The 17,805-nt window shown below is 35.2% G+C and overlaps 1 protein-coding gene across 1 annotated transcript in view; it reads right to left on the minus strand.

Moving 5' to 3' along the window:
• The window catches only part of SLC25A21 (solute carrier family 25 member 21), a 230,130-nt gene that overhangs the window by 51,405 nt on the left and 160,920 nt on the right, over positions 1 to 17,805 (minus strand). Inside the window, exon 3 of the mRNA XM_088529271.1 lies at positions 5,194 to 5,277. Coding sequence (XP_088385397.1) covers positions 5,194 to 5,277 — 84 coding nt within the window. The remainder of the gene's footprint in view (positions 1 to 5,193; positions 5,278 to 17,805) is intronic.

The following is a 17,805-nucleotide window of genomic DNA, read 5'->3' on the forward strand; positions in this document are numbered from 1 at the left end:
TATGTCTGTAATTTGGCTTGCAAAATCAGTCTCTGAAACTGTGAGTTTCTGTAGGTCTGTACTAAGAAACCAGACTGTTGAATGCAGCAAGCGGAGCACAGAAAACTTTTCATTCTATGTGGCTGGTATGGGACTGCTAACAAGAATCTGAAGAGTGGGGCAGATCACTGGCAGGAATAACATCTTCATCTATCACTTTTGCTTGCTTCAGAGCACTACAGTCAAAGTCCAAAGTCTGATCTTTCAATATACAGAAACTCAGGTCTCCAGTACGTGGATTCTCCAGTTTGTAACTGCTAGTCGGGAAAGGTTATTTGGTGTAACTGACCATGTCACCCTGGCCTGGTCGGCAATTTCACCGAAGGATTCACGCACAGGGTAGTCGAGATTTTGCATCTCATAAAAATCTTCTTTGGCAGCCTTTGGACAGGTTTCCTCAGTGCAGCTGGAAGAGCAAACATCCAGCTGGGCCCCAGGAATGGGCCGGGATGACTGCTGGAGACTGCCAGAGGTCTGTGCTTGCCTGCAGGGCTGGCAGTCCTGCAAATGGCCTTTGCTGACCTGCTGGTCCTGCTGCGGGATGCGAGCGATTGGAAGCGGCACAATCCCCGGCAGCCAGCTGGAGAGCCGGCATCAGGAGCACCGGGGGAGTCTCTCAAGCACTTGTTACTGCTCCCAACAGCCAAGGGACCAAGGCAGGACAAAGCAGACTGCTGGCAGATTTCTTAATTGATGAGTGAGTGCTGAGCACTACAAAAGCCAGAAACCCTCCAGCTTCTGTGTGTTTGCTGACAACGCAGCATTCATCCAGCTCCTGCTTAGCTTTGGCTGTTCTCCTACCGGCTCCACCCAGAGCTGATGAGTTTTGTGCAGCTTTAGAGCCCAAGCCCACTAATGTATGAGTCACGGTGCTGCTTTTTCAAAGGAAAAGGCGTGTGGTCATGCAGACACTCACAGGTACAAGAGGGTGGCATGGCGGGGCTGAGAACAACAGAATTATAAAGCTATTGGACTCTGCAAACATGAAGGTAATTGTTCCTTCTCAAATCAAATCCAACATAAACAATCAAATAATCAACTAGAAGCCTCAAAAGATCAGTGAGGACTTCTTGTAGTGCTTTCATAGGAGCAACTAGCTGTAAGAAAAGGTAAAAGCAAATTAAACTGTAATTTATTTGAGCATTGACTTATAAAACTGAGAAACAGGGGACTATTAGCTTTTTCTGCCTCAGACAAATTAACCAACCAATGAAATTAACAGGCTTCTTCACCAAGAGCCTACTAGAAAGGCCAGCTGTAACCCAGAACATTTACTGTAAAAATTATGAGCCCATGAAAATCTAAGTTTATAAGAATGAAGTTGTTTACAGACCCAAAATAATACCATTCATCATTTTAATGCTTTAGCTCCAAATTAAGACAGTGCAGATGGGCACAATTTTCTGTTCTTAATGTGAGACACAACACCATGTGTCTTTAATATAAGTGCAACATATACACATTCAGCTAGACAGTTAATTCTTGCGTTTCATATTTAAAACTAAGTCATTATCAAAGCAAAAGTGAGTGAATACAAATGCAATGAAGACTGACATAAAAGCTGATCATTTAACATGATCTAAGCTCTTATTTGTAGAATCTAAAAAGAATGAAAAGTTTTCTCTATTTAATGCTTTCAGTTAATCCTCTATCCAAACATTTTCACCAATAAACATCAGATTATTTTATGTTGGCTATAAAGCTGTCACTCCTCAATAAACAGATATACTCCTGGTGGTTTTACCTCTGTTGTCAAAGATCTGTCAATATATGCATCATCTCATAAGCAAAACCAGAGAAATTCAGATGGACACTCTTAGCAAATACAGCTAAGAGGAGGTTGTTCACCCCATAAGAGGATCCATGGAGCTGCAGCCCCCATGCAACAGGCCGTGATTGGAAGATTCCAAGAGAAGTTTGCAAGAACCCTGAAGTTAATACTTTCCATTAATAGAAAGCTATGTGACCTTTAATGCTTTGTTAGACAGAGCCTTCCTTTAGTCAGTCTCAATTAAATTTTATGTTTTGTGGCTCCCATTTTCTTGTAAGACAACAGAAGAGTTCAAGGGATGGATCTTTCTTTGAAGATTTTAATTCCCTGCGGAGAAAATTTATTTCTACCAAAAGAGCCATTCAAAGTGTGAGAGTTGGAGGAAAAGAGATTTTTTTATGTCTGTTTCTTGTTTTAGATATTTCCAGGTATTTGTGAACATATAAAGAATGTTGAGATTCTTTAAGAGGGATAGTATTCTCGCAGTAGCTAGACTGAAAATATTATCTCTGTCCTCTTTATTATAATAGGGAGTAAAACAGAACGATGCTTCAAGAGGTCCTGGCTAGTATTTTTGGTGAAGTACCTTCCATTAAACCATCACCCATTGCTACTGTGATGCTATAGTAAGAGTGTACTGATTGATTTTCAGGGTAAGGCATTGCAGTGAATGAGACATACCACATTCATAAAATTAATAAATCCTTCCTGGGCTGATCCTTCAAACTTATTCTTAACATTAACTGAATAGGGTCAAAAATTGAGGCATTAGAAAGTGTCTTGCTTTCCCGAACTGGGTTCTAACTTTCTAGTTCACAGTAGTTACTACCGTTGAAAATATAAGTACAAACGAGCAAAAGCACTATTCCCAGATGTAAACATTTTCAGGAGCAGCCCATTAGTAACATTTGTTTTTCTGCTATGCTCCCTTATTTCATTAGCTTGCTTTGTAATCTACTCAATGTAAGATTGCATGCGTCAGCAGGGAATTCTGAGTGTGGGAGACAGCTGTCTAAGCGCTTTATACTGTCAGCATACACAAAATTACTTATCTCTAAAAATCACCTAAAAGTGCCATACTGGAATGGGTGGAAGGTGTTTGGGACTAACCAATATAAAATAAATATGGGACATCAGTGATTTTTTTTTTAAAACTTTCCTCTCAAAATCACACACTTGAATCTTGACTTCTCACAAATTGCTTTGGTTTGCTTGGAATCTAGAGTCTGAAGACTTTTTTCTTTTTCTGTTTTTGGCATGACATTTCTGTGGTCACAAAGGGGTCTGTCTTGAAGGTTTCCCCTAACTTAAAGATTTCTCAATAATCTCTCTCACTTTCTTCACAAGTTTAACAATCACGGAGCTTCAGAAACTGGACAAATCATGCAGTTGGGAATGCAAGACTCATGGAGCTGGACAGAATTTGGGTACCTATTACCTCTAATCCAAAAGAAATTTAGTTCAAGCCACTGGTAATCTAAATCTGTAACAACTTCACATAATCATCTTCCACTATGTTTTACAGAGCCACGCCTTGATACTTGTAATTATCAGAAATATCCTGGTTTGATACCAGTATTATGGCACAAATATTCTAGAGAATAACTCTTCATCTCTCCCTTCTGAACCTCATGCACTGGTGACCTCTGACTCAGCCCACTGTCTCTACACAGTAAAAGAGCTTATGCTTGTTATGTTAGCACACTCTTCCAAACTGGGAAAATATATAATAATGGAGCCAAATCCATATAATAAATAATAACTGTGTCTCTGAAAACCTTTTGAAAAGTACAATATGTAGTACAATTGAAATATAAAGTACTTGTTTTTTTTCCTCCCAAAATAGTACCAAGTGAACTATAGTTTGTATATTACATTGCAGTTAGCAGTATAAAACTGCTATTTTATACATGTGGATTGTACAAATACCTTGCACAATATAGTAACATACTTAATAAAATAAAATCGTAACATCAATTAACTTACAGTCTTTTGATTTAGGCTCCTTCTACAAACAGTCCTGCACAGGCTTAATTTTATATTCTGACTAATTCAGCCAAAAATATTAGTAAGTATGGATTAAATAAATAGATTTTTATGCCCATTGACTCAAATACTGAAATTAGTTTTGTATTTAAAAATAGTTAGAATATGATTATAAATATTAATCACTTTTTATTGAGAAAACATAGTCTTTTTTGAGAAGCAATAAAAATTAACATACTCAACTTTGAAGCTCCTGAAAGCTAAAAGTTATCCTTTTGTCCTTGTGCATAGCATAAACTATTCCTCAAAATTGAAATCCACTGATAATAGCAAATTAGACTTACCTTCTCACTACCGTAGTGACATATTTCTACGCCTTTCTTTACTTTAGCAATTGAAAACTTGTAGCTGTGTACCTATGTGCTTACACAGAAGTGTAGTTTAGCTAAATCTTACTGCAGAAAACAAAAAGGGTTCTTCATTTTCACTGCTAATCTCACCTCTGCCTTTGCAGCACAGCATGTGGACATTTCTGAAGTCGGTGCCCCGCTGCAGCTATGCTCTCTCCATACATGGTATCTATGCCACTATATTTAAGCACAATTCCATTTTGATCTATATATGGATGTAAAAACAGGTTGCTATTGTACTTTCAAAGTTCTCATGGAAAGCCTGCCAGCTACATAAAATTGGGATTTACTAATTAGAGTTACCTTGATTAAAGGCAAGCTTTGAAGAGCTCCTGTGGATAGCAGGCTTAACTTTAAGCATGTGAGCAGTCCCATTATATTCACTGGCTTCAACTGGACTGCTCATAAAATTAAGCATGTATTTAAATGCCTTTCTGGACCACAGCCCAAGTCACTTAGAGGACCTCAAACTCAGAGCCATGGTACCTTCTGAATCCGGTATGATTCCGGTGGCTCAGCACCATAAATCCTGAAGAGCTTCTTTATTCTCTCAAACTGAAAAGTTGTGGCTCAAGCAAGTCTTGAAAACACTGTCTACCTAACTAGGAATGTTAGCTCATCACAGTTTGGAAACAAGTGCTTCACTGATTACGCCTTATGATAATCTAGTTCAAAAAACTCAGGGAACAAGACACAACATCGTACCGCACTAATGGGGCCATCCTGCACTCAGTACAGAAGCTTGCAGACCTTGCTCAAGCATCTCTACACAGCTGTGCATTATGGTTTGTAAACATATCCTAATAGCAAATCACATATTGTGAGTGTAAGCAATCTTAAGACTGTATTCGTTATGTAAAATTAAATGTTTGCCAAATTCTAGCAATTGCAAAAAGGGAGGAATATAAAGAGGATCTAATGTCTGGAAAATTGGGTGATTAAAATAGGCCATATAAAATTGACAATTTTAAAAACATATACTCTTACCCTTCTCTCTGGAAAATAGTCCTAAAACAGTCCCCCAGGCTCTTGTAACTGGTCGGATCAGTTTTCCCTCTTTGAATTTGGAACCTAAAAAATACAATTTAGATCACAGCATGAGAAGTTAAGGATTTTAAGTCACTTTTAACTTTCCAATTATTATATAAAAGGAGTATTAAATTTTAACATATCTGATTCATTATTATATACCGTTCCTGATATGCTTATTAACACTATTTTCATAGAAGCTATTAAACTAAGGAAAAATAGAGCTTTAGTACTAACATTTTTTTTTGTAGTTTATGGAACTCACAGTATAGCTATCACCTTTGACATTTACACCTTTTTCTAGTTGTTTGAAAAATAAGCTGTTAACCCTGTGCCTTAACCAAAGCCCACTGACATTAATGGGAGTCTTTGAATCCAACCTGGTTTTGAAAATCTGAAACGGAATACTCAAGTGAATTTCATTATGAACTGAATCCACTGTGCAGTTTCTTACTTTCTGTATCTAATGCAATTGCAATTAAAATCAACCAGAGACATTACTGAAAAATAGAGCAGCATTTATTTTCATAACTTAATATGAAGATGAACAATATAACAAAGCAATGAATTATTTTAAATTAAAATCTCCCTTTCTCTATATTACTATTTGTTCCCACATTCATTTCCCTGACAACAACAAGAATATTTCAACAGAATGCTCATGACCTTAAAAAGAAAATCAAGGTTATGACTGAAAACTGCAAACATAGACAGAAAAGTAGTAAATTTAACCTACTATATTAATTAGTTAAGTATCCTGGTTAGATTTTACTACTTCTTCAAGTAAAAATAAAGAAAGCCTGATCAAAGAGCAGTAAGGCTTTTAGTTTGTTGGGATTTTTTGTTAACTACTATAAAGAGAGAGGTAGCACTGCATTGGAGACCTGTCATCCACTGCGCTGAATACAGTAGGGAAAGTTATCGTTAAATCCTTACATGTACTCTTTCTCACTATTATTAATTTTAAAACTGCAGCCAACACACTCAACCAAACAGTATAAAAAAGTCCTTCATCAACAGAATTTTGAATATATTTTTAGGAATAAAAACCTGCACTTATTACTATTTAGTATCCAAAACAATAGCAATTTCAGCCTAAAAGAGCTGTGTATGAGGCAGTTAATGAGTTGACTTTATCACTAAGTACAGCGTTAGTTCTGCATGGCAAAAGGTGTTCAATAACTTCAGAGAATAAGTGATATTATAATGAACTATGTTGTACATCACAGGCACAGGACAAAAAAAAATGCCTTCACAGTTCTGTAGATGTAGTTTCCTTCTACGCTTTAAATTTGTTTTCAAGAGATCCTAACCATTAACATTTTTACTGTTTCTACTCTGTTTATTATACTGAATCTCATCAATATTCCATGAACTTCAACTCAGTGTTAAACAGCAGTTTTCTCCTCTTTTCAATAGAGTTCAGCAGGATCAAATCAAGGCTTGTATTCTGGCAAAAGACATTCATCATTTTGCCTATCAGTACTTCCTAAACTGTGTTCTGTGCTAACACATCTAATATTTTATTCACTTTGAGGAAAAATTTCCAGTGATGTAATACAATTCTTTGGGCAATTATGAAGGCAAGTCCACACCTTTTTTGAAAACAGTTAGAAGGAAACACTGAACCTCTCCATAGTCCTAATAAAAGTTGTTCAGGCACATCTGGGATCTCTATCTGGGGTAACCTCTTTTATTAGCAAGAGAACTTGCTGCCAAGTTGGCAAAGGAGAGAATGCTTTTCAATAGGCTTACACTCAAATAAGAGCTGATGCATAACATTTTGTCTGAAAAGAGCCCTTGGGACGACTAATAGTTGAAAATGCCTCAATGCCATCACACAAAGTCCAACAGTAATATCAGCTTCAGAAGCTTTTACATTATAATACTCAAGCACTCAAAGGAACAATAGAAAGCAGAATCTATACTCATTTTCATATATTTAGGACTTGATTACTTGCACCTTTAGTTCAAAATAAAGATGGATTTAATCTGTTTAAGAAAATGTTGCAAAAATTCACCAGCACACAACCTTTTCCAGGCATTTCAATGGTCAAGCTGTCTTAGCCCAAACCCTTTCTTCAAGTTTCAACTCCTTGTAAACTCAGAACAAAGCATAATTATTCTTAAAAATACATTGAATAATGCATCCTTCTCTTCACCCTCCGAATGCTCAAGCATAACCCGTATGCGTGTGTTTTTCAACTGAACTGCACAGGCATAATGGCTTGTGTAACTCAGGCTTTAATCACACACTCACTGCAGATCTCAGAACATGGAGAAAATACCTTATATAATTTTGCTTTACGATTATACTGTACTCAATTATTTAAATAATTTAATACAAGTATATCTTTGATAATAATAATGAAAATCATAGCAAAAAAATGCTGCGATATAATATGTACTTTATTTGTATGAGCTGAGGAGACAAGGATAATATCTTGCTGAAGAAGTTAAAAGATGTTTACATTTATTTCATTTTTTTGTTTTGAAGTAGATAAGACTTTATTACTAAATGAGTCAGTCTGTTACCCTGAGTCTCACAAATAACATATTCCCTCCTTTAGGGTTTTTGGATCCATTCCTTACCTAGTAAATCTTTTTTATAGCTTTAACAGCGATCCTAAAATACATGCCAATTATGTGCTTCAACCTAGTTCGGCGAATTGGGTTCTTTGATTCAGATTGCTTGCCTCAATAAAATCATGTGTAATTTTTTAATGAACTAGCTAATTCATCAGCAGCACTTGTTACAAGAAGCTTGAGGAAGAGCTGAAAAGATATTTGTTTGTTTTACTGCAGGCAGCAGCAGCCGCCTGTATTAGTAATCTGAATAAAAGTGGAGCGTGAGAGCATTCACTTCAGAAACAATTTGGCCTGTTTTTAATGATTGTTTAGAGGAATGAACGCAACTGGGGGACGCAGAACTGCTTGCAATGCTTTGAGTCCATTTCTTTCAAAAAGCATTATAAAATCAGTGAATTTCCCACATTCTGGAATGCAAGATGCCTGTCTTCAAGGTAACTTTTTGTTAGAACAGATAAAGATAAATTCTCCTGTAAATGCAATCAGCATACAGCATACAGCGAGTTACTGTTGAGTAACTGGCAGTGTATACAGTATACCTTTACTGACAGCTATAGCTGTATCTCTCTAACAATGATCATTAAATAACTTTCTACTTCTGTCATATTTTCCCCTCTCATCTTCCTGCTTCTCGAGTTTGCTCACAGAGGCACAGGGAGGCAGCTGGGAGCCCAGCGGGCCTCTTTGGGACCTCCCTTGTGTCCCTGGTGTAGCAGCAGCCAGCAGATCTTGATCATATTTGTCCCCTTTGACTGAACCACCTTTGCTGGGGCTCTGACATCAAAGTGTCCCACTATTGTTTAAAAAGAGAACATCACTGTCCTTCTTTGTTCAGATCAGAAGACACAGGGTTAGGATCTCAAAAGGTGGGAATTATATTAAAAACATTTGAGGTTTTGGGGCCTGTTCAAAATGAAAGCCCTCTGTTGAAAACTGAACAATCTAAAGCCATTAAAATATTTCAACTTACTACATTAATCAGCACTTTAACTACTACTTGTGAAACAATTAAACCATAAGTATTCTTATTTTGAGAGCATGAGAAAGGGCATTTTTATGTTAAAAATGGTCCTTGATCAAAAACTTTAAATGGTCTCAGTGTGAAATTCCACAACGCAGGGGATGAGGGACTTATCGTTTCTCTGAGCCACCTTCCATTTAGAAAGTGGTTTGTCAGAACATGAAGCAATGATTCTTCCCTGCATAAAGACCTGTATCTGTTTCCAATGCCTGATTTACAGCTCCTCTTCATTTTATAACAGCCAGTATTTTTCTCCAAGTTTTATAAAATTCCTCAGTCCATAGGATGCTTTCCTGTCCTCCTTCCTATTACAAATCTTTCGTAGTTGACTAAGAAAATTGTTGCTTTCTGTGAAAAAGGCATAATTTTTTTCTATCCTCCTTTGTCAGTTGCTTTTTTTTTTTTTTTTAAGTATAAATTATTGGTGAACAGCCCATCAAAATTTTCTTGTAGATGTCTGCTACTATGATAGTCAGGCATGTAGTGTTCAAAGTCAATGAACAATGACTTTACTCATTCAAAGAATGTTGCCTGACAATCTTTCCCCTTTTTTTTTTTCACTGCTCAGGGCTGAATAAAGATCTTACAACTATGTTGAAAATTTTAGTTACCTTAAAACCTAAAAGGAAGGAGCTGCAGTCAGCGGTTATATCCCAGCCATGCAGACCAGTCACAAGGTGGTGTGGAGAAGACTAGAGCTCACCAAATTCTTGCCCCTGGGTTTATAAAGGCAATAAATTCATAAATGCCAGAATTTCTTGGTGCGTTTATACAGTGCTGCTGACTAGCTTCTAAACACAGTATTCGGAAGGAAAGAAAAATATTGTTTCATATAACCAGCCTTCAGACTCCATCAGAATGTTTGCCAATGAGCAAAAGTCTCGGTTGCATCTCGCTTCTTATTCAACTTCTGAGCTCTTCATATGTTTTATTAGTTCTGTACTATGAATAAAGCTCCTAACATTTTCTTCCGTGTTTGGGAATTATGCAATATCAAAGTAAATAATCTCAGCTATTGAGATGTTTAGAAGATATAACGGAGAGAACAGTCATGTGGCACAGCAACAAAATCACCTATGCAATATTATTTTTAAAACAACTTTTAAACAGATGCTTTAGGAAAGCTGAAAACAACATATATAGCCATCCTACACTATCAGTAATTCTCGTCATTCCAGCCACACCTAACAGTAGTTACTCCTACCAGCCTTTCCAAGCCTACTTTTACCTACACTTTTCAAAATATATTGAAAATGTTTAGTCTGAGGCTATGTAAAAAAAATATATATATATAAACAGTTCACATTTTATAATCAAGCATAAATGCATTATAATTTTTAAAGATTTCAATTTGCTAACTTAAACATTTATACAGGTGCTACTTGTTAGTGCTAACCAGGGATGCTTAGACTTCATGCAAAATTTGGTACTAAAAATGGACTTTGATAATACAATTTCTTTCACTTTTTGGCTCAAGTTCTTTGAGTTCCTAATATTACTTACAGGATAATAACTAAATTGAGAGTATAATTCTGTCATTTATTTTAACAATAAATTATATAAGCTGTTGAAGAAATTAATACTAGATTTGAAATATTAGAATCTTATTTAATCCAAAGATATAAATTATGCTTGCCTGGGGTCATATTTTAAGTATTATAGTGTTACTAAGATGATAATGCAACTGTAAGAAACATATAAGAATACAGTACACAGGAAAAGAACAGAATTTGTTTCAAACACCCCTGCATAGTAGAGAGACTTGTCTCTATATTATCACAGAATTTATTATCTGTTTTCATTTACATGGATTTATTATTTACATGCAATTTATTATTTATTATCACAAGTAATAAACCAGGATCACGCATAAAGAAATATTTCAACATTCACCCAAATTAAAATTTTATTCACTTTGTTGGAATTCACGACTTTTGGAAGGAAACTTTTTTTGAAGAAAGATATAGTAATAAAGAAAATAATTATAAAGTTACCCTAAATCTCAGAATCTTCTGATCATAGAGATGAATTTTATGTGAGTTAGAACATCAACTACCAAATATGAAAGTCAAATAAAAATACTATAAATACTTGTAGCAGAACTCAAGACCAAACACAAACTTACGAATTTCAACATTTACCAAATTACTTTTTATACACTGCAACTCATAAATTTGCCAATTCCACACCTGAACTCTGTCTCCTTCCAATCCCATTTTTTTTTCCACAGTTAAGTGACAGATTATCCACCAATTTGGATTTTTGAAAAAAAATAAAAATCCAAAACTGCTGCAGACTCTAAGAAAGGCAGAAGAAACAGAGTATCCACTGGATAAGAAAGCAGCTAACATTTGCATTAGGAGTAGTTTACAGTAAATAATAGGGCTACTCAATAAAGGACTTAAAGGTCTTGCAGGACTTAATGCAGAACTTAGATGGAATGGAGTCACTCTTCTGATCAAAATTTGAAACCAATAAAATCATCTTCAGTTGACAGCTCCCTTTAGGGTACCTAAAACCGATCCATGCAAACTCTCAGAAAACATGATCTAAAATCTCAGTTTGCAAGCTCAGTATTCCCCCAGTTTATTCCTCAGGAACCATTCTGCTCAAAACTTTCTATGCTTTGTGCTGACAGAAGCATCTATGAGACAAATATATATACATATATATTTCCTTTTTGAGAAGGTACCCAAAGAAGCACATGCTTAGTCACATATTTTTTCAGAAATTATTGTAATCTTCTGTATCCAAAGCCTATCTAGAAGTTCTACCAAAGCAGGAACAGCTCTGCCTACCTCTCCACTGTTGAATGTATTATTTTGTCCTTGAAATATTAATCCAGCTGTCTGGGTACAACTTCTGCACACAACTTAATGTGTCACTGATGATGTTAATGGGTCCGAGATTTGAAACACCACACAGTGTCCTGGAATATAAGATCAGCTATGATGCATGACTGTAAAAGTAACAGCTACACTTAATTACTACCTGTGTTTTTTGTCTGCTTCTTGTGGAAAAGGCACTTAGCTATATTGGTGAAAGAATTTTCAGAAACTGGTAATGGTAAAAAAAAAGTGCACTCTTTTTCTTTTTCTTTTTCTTTTTCTTTTTCTTTTTCTTTTTCTTTTTCTTTTTCTTTTTCTTTTTCTTTTTCTTTTTCTTTTTCTTTTTCTTTTTCTTTTCTTTTTTTTTCCCAGCAATGCCATATTTCTGAAACCTCTCCTAATCTCTATTTCATAGTTAAAAAAAAAAAAATCCCTCTCCAAAACCTATGAATGTTTTTACTTGTTATCTAAACAGGTCAAATCTTCAAAATTGCCAGCATAAGGAATAATTTTGTAATGTTAGAAGTTGTGCATTTATTTTTATTATTTTATACCTGTGTAGTCCCTCTCAGCCTAATAATCAAAACAAGAAATTGAGTTTTCATTGTATAAATGTATATTTTTCCTTCAAAATAGAAAAAAAAAAAGAAAAAAATGATGAGAAATATAAACTAATGACTAGAAGAGGTCTTACGGTAAGTCGAATATTATATTACATTACAAAATGGCCTCAGTAACCATTTTGATTCAGGAAAAAAATGAGCATTTGGTTTGGCTGCTTTCCACCTGGAACATACGCCTACTTAAAAATTACCCAGTTTCTTACCTTATTTTAACTTCTATTGCAAAAACATATATCCTCTATTGACCTTTCCCTGCTGCACTGATAGACCTTGAGTTTAGTCTAGTCCTTATGCCCTGAGTTATTAGTCAACTATTAGTGGGTTGTATGAATCCTTACTGAGCCTTTGCAAATTAAAGCCTTTGAATAATTTTGATGTAAGTGTGAAATAATTCATTTGATGGTTAAAACAGATATGACAGCAATGTTATACTAGGTGAATAATTCTGCGGCGTATAAAGAATAAGGCTATCCCCAGTGCCTTGGAGAGATACAAAGGCAAATGTTTATGTAGCTTTAAATAAAAAAAAAAACATTTATCTGGTTAGTCACAGGAAGGTTTCAAATAAATAATTATTTCCAGCTTCCTCATGGAAAGGTTTTTAGGGAGGCTTTCAGAGCTGTTACCCAATGAGAAATTACAACACTTTACAGTATTCATTAGCATTTTAAATTCTTTGACAAGATCAATCCCACCTGACTTTGATGTATTCTGTATTTTGGTATTATGATGATTTAACATCAAAATTTGCAAGCCACAATGAAATACACATTAAGCTTGCTCCTACAGTTAAAGTAGTAAATATACCTGAAAATATTTTCTCTCCCAAAGGAATAAAATGCTAAAATACAGAAATGCTAATTCATTTTCAGTGGAAAATTGCCAAAAGCAAATTGTAAGTTGCTGAAAGAAGTGTTAGTTTTAAGTGTTCGCACAACCTTCTATGCCTTCTATGTCTATGGAAAATATTATTAAAGGAGGACAACTGCATTAAGATATTGCAGCTGAGATTTTTGAAACACTGGAATGGATATAGCCAGACTTTCTCTACTGAAAAGTATAGGCAAATATTCTGCATTTAAAACCCTTAACTTATATGACCTTTCTTACTGACAGACAAACCATTTTAAAAGATTTTTGGCAAATTTACGTAACAAGGAACAATATTGACTTTGCATAGGCTGATTCCATGTAAAAAGTGACAATTTTTTTATTAATTTGAATGGCTAAGCAACAGAAAACCCACACCCATAAAACAACATTACATTTTGAAATGGAACTAGTTAAGTGAGGAAATTCTGAGTTAGAGAGTGAAGCACATTTCTTACCCACCCAGCTGTGCCCCGATATTACCGCTTATATGGTATTCATTATCAGCCAGTGCTTAGCAGCCTCAGCAGCCCTTAACATAGGAGGGCATAAGGAGGAAAATTAAGGATGATATTTCCTCTGGAGTGCTGTGACTTTCTCTGTAGTAGTGACTTAAAGTAAAACCATTGAAATCCTGGAACACTCTTGTCTTTTCTAATACAATTTATCTGAGCAAGTGTGCTTCCTCCTTCGTCACAAGGAAAACAAAATCACAATCCCATAACTTGGAAAAAGGAGCACTGGAAAAGGAGCACTGTTATTTTAGGAGGGACAGTTGCTTCAAAATTGGCCTAAAGTGGAGAAAATTAAAAAGGAAGGGTACTTTCTTTCCCTAAACTCAACCTAACAACTCCATAAAGTAATGCACAAATCATTCATTATAATGAGTCATAACAATGATTTGTGATCTTCCAAGTTTTCATTTTATGCCCCTCTGTTTTTCCTTAAAGACAGGAGGATAGACAAAGACTGGAAAGTTTGGGTCATATGGATCACGGCACCACTGCTATGTCTGGAATTTTCTTATAAATATCCTATTGCTCTGAGGTTCATAGGCCTGACTGAAACAGCAGGGACGATCTCATTTGTACTTTTATAGTTGTAGAGGGATTTGCAAGAGTTAACGCAATTTTCCATAATATTTCTTACTGACTTCAAGAATAAAGGCAGAGTTCCCTTTTTAATCAGTATCTGAAACACTGTTAAACCTAAAGAAAGCAGGACTTCTTTTAGATTTAACAAGATTTTTCCAAGTGCTGATAATTTTAAAGGTACAAAGTAAGACAACTTTTGGAAAAGAGTGAGAATTTCAGTCAAGTGTTTGTGGGCAGCAGACAGGACAGTAGTCTGGAGGATATACTCTGCAGCAGGTTTTACTGCTTGTTTGCAACCTTGTGCCTTTAAAAGATTGATTTTCAGAACACAAAGGTTAAATGATTGCTTTTAACTGAATGAAAATCTTCACATCAAAGAAATATCTTAAAGTTCCTTTATCAAAAGAAGCTACCTTAGGAAACAAAACAAGCATCATTAATAGCTGGAAACAAGCAAAATTCCTTCTCTAACTTTTCACTTTCACAGAAGCGTTTTACAGGTACTTTGCTTATGTTCTTCTTTAGACAGGCAGGCAGACTGCATGAATTCAGCTATTGAGCTCCAGGACTGGAAAACAGACAGGGGAAAAGGTAATTCTGACATTGTCCTGCAGCATTTCAGAGGGACTAATACTTTGTTTCCTTATCCTACTCAGTTCCTTTTCCATACACCTTTTTAATCAAGGCTTTGTGGTGCTACGTGTATTTAAGAGATAAAGTCAAGGTTTTACTGAGTGTCTATTGGTATATGAAATAGGCTTGTTGAAAAACGGCTCAGTGCTTCTAGAAGGAACTTTACACTCACCAAGGAGACAGAAAATTCTGAAGCAGTCACTGGTCAAAATGTGAGCCATGTATCACTGTCTCTGCTCTTTCTGTGTCATCCCTACTACCTATAACTAATGGTGGAAGAAGTAGTAGCAGTTCTGCAATTATTGCATTGAAGGGATAGTCATAATGTAGATGCAAGTGAATTACTACATGGTATCAATTTATTGTACTGTACTATATCAAATTACAATGTTTAAATCTATAATTTTCCACTAACAATAAAAGTAGCTTATAAAATGAATCATAAAGCTATGTTTTAAGCTTATATGAGGTATTTTGCAGGACTTTCTATGCTAAGCAATAAAGATTACAATAAAGCATATAGTTTTCAGAAGTTCCCTAGATCTAGACCACATCTCTCTACCTAATATCAAGTGCCATCCTTAGAATGTCTTAAAACCTTTTTTTTAGAATCAGCGGCACTCTTTTTTCTCACTATTACATTTCACATTGTATAGTTATCTGCTATTTTGCTTCCCACTACTAGAATGAATATGCATGTGCACAAAAATAACTTTCCTAAATATACAAAGAGATACGTGGCATGACTTGAGAAGATGATTTTTTTAAGGAATATGTGAAGGGGGAGCAGTTCAGTGTGTACTCCCTGTTATAAATTATGTCTCAAAGAATAAGAGGAACGATCAGAAGTGCAATGTGCTTCCAAAACTGCTCACATAAAGGCATCTGATGCCCTGCAAATTTCCTGTCCAGGGTCATGACTGTGCATGAAGCAGCAACCAACCTGCTTCATTTTGTGTCATTCTGTGTCTGTCCCTTAAAAGTTATCACAGTATGAAATTCCAATAGATATTCTGAAGAAGGTCTTCAACACAGATGATCTGGTCTATTACAAGCATCTATTAAAATTGATTTGCTGCCTCCGGAAGTGGAAAAATTCACTACAAGACACTACTACTACAAAATACCACTGAGTAAATATGGGGTAAAAAGAAGGAAAAATCCTAATCCTGTATCCCGAAGAGATCAAATTCGGCTTTTTGACAAGATACTGTATTTCTTCTCAACTAAGATGGATTTTGTTTTGTGAATACTGGGCAGAGCACACAGATATAAATAATACAAGTCCTATTAGTCATAGTATTTTCATTCCTTTTAGGAAACAAACACTGCCTTATGATTAGCTGCTATCAGTAATATTTAGAAATGCTTACATACCCTCATAGACTAAGGTTGTGGTGAGTAAAGAATAACGACCTGAAAAATGCAGAGAGTCAGAATATTTCAGTAACAAAATCACCTGCTGGTGCTATAGTTCATTATCTCTTTAGCAGAGAGAACCTCTTCACAAACATAAGAAAACTCTTTCTGAAAAAAAAAAAAATCTAATTTAGTCAGTATTTACACAGCTGATTCAGGAAGCACTTTCCTTTTTCTCTTCAGTGATTTCAAACACAGAGTAGGAGCCTGAAGATCACAAAACATTAGATGTAAAATAATTCATTTGCTTCTGCCAAAAATCCTGACATCCTTTGTTTAGCAATAACACATCCTCATTAGTGTACTAGAAAGCTTTGAAAAAGAAGTTAGAGTGTAAAAAAAAGCATCATTTTTTTTCAAATATGAAACCAGAAGCTCTAGGAAATCTACATATGATCATTTGAATGATTTTTACATACATATGCATACAATCCTTTCTTCTCTGCAATTACAAGAAATTGAATTTTGTGGGTTATCAAACAAAAAAGGGAGTTAGGAGGAAACACTGAATGCACCATTAAGCTAGTATTATAATTCATGTTTTCACATTTTTTACGCTGCTTCATATTCACTTATGCATGAATGTTATGTAATTAAACATAAATCAATAGTTTGACATACGCCATAGAGTTTAGATGTCAATTTAGCACTTTGGGATAAAGTTAGAGAGGAGAATTATAAAATCACTTCTAATTTATTATTTCTAGAAAGAGCAGACAAAAGTCTTTGAGGATTAATTTCATGCTGTGGGTTAAATTTCTCTCTCACGATAGGCCAACAGTTGCCTGGGGCTCTAGAGATAATGAACCTGCCAAGGGATTAGCAAGGAAACACTTGTGTTATTATAAATCGTGTACACTTCCCTTTCTAACCAAGTTCATCCTACATGACATTAACAAATTATACTCTCTGTCCAGGTTTCAATATAATGTGAGGCTGTGAACGACCCAGAACCTATAGTACATCAGATAAGATCTTCTAAATGCATAAATAGCTATTAAATTTGGTTGAAAGATATAGACCTCCTGTCGTGACAACATATGACATTTCATGTCAGTTCTCTCCAAAACTCACCAAAATATTAACATGTTAAAATGTTGAGAGGATATCAGCTGATAACGTCTAAAACAGCTTTAAAATAGAGGTATATAAATGAGTTAGATATAATACTAAAACAGAGAAGATTTTAGGGAGAATTCATCTGCTGTAAACAGTCTAAAATAACTAAAGCAAAGTTAATAATTTAGGATTACTGTAAACAATAGATGTACTAAACATCATCAAACTCTGTCATTTCTTATATTTATGCTAGACTAGAAGTTCTAGTAATGATTTTATGCCTGATGACAGCTAACATATTCATAATGGAAATCTAGATGTTGTATATGCTCCTTTTTTCCTTCCTTTTCTTGAAAAGCTTCAAAATTTTGTTTTTGATTTGTTCAGGCTCCAGACAATCCATACAGAGCTGTGTTGGCATGCACAGATAATGA

This window comes from Tinamus guttatus, unplaced genomic scaffold (assembly GCF_059628265.1).
Source record: "Tinamus guttatus ecotype Peru unplaced genomic scaffold, ASM5962826v1 Tinamus_guttatus_pri_ptg000327l, whole genome shotgun sequence".
Taxonomy (NCBI): domain Eukaryota; kingdom Metazoa; phylum Chordata; class Aves; order Tinamiformes; family Tinamidae; genus Tinamus; species Tinamus guttatus.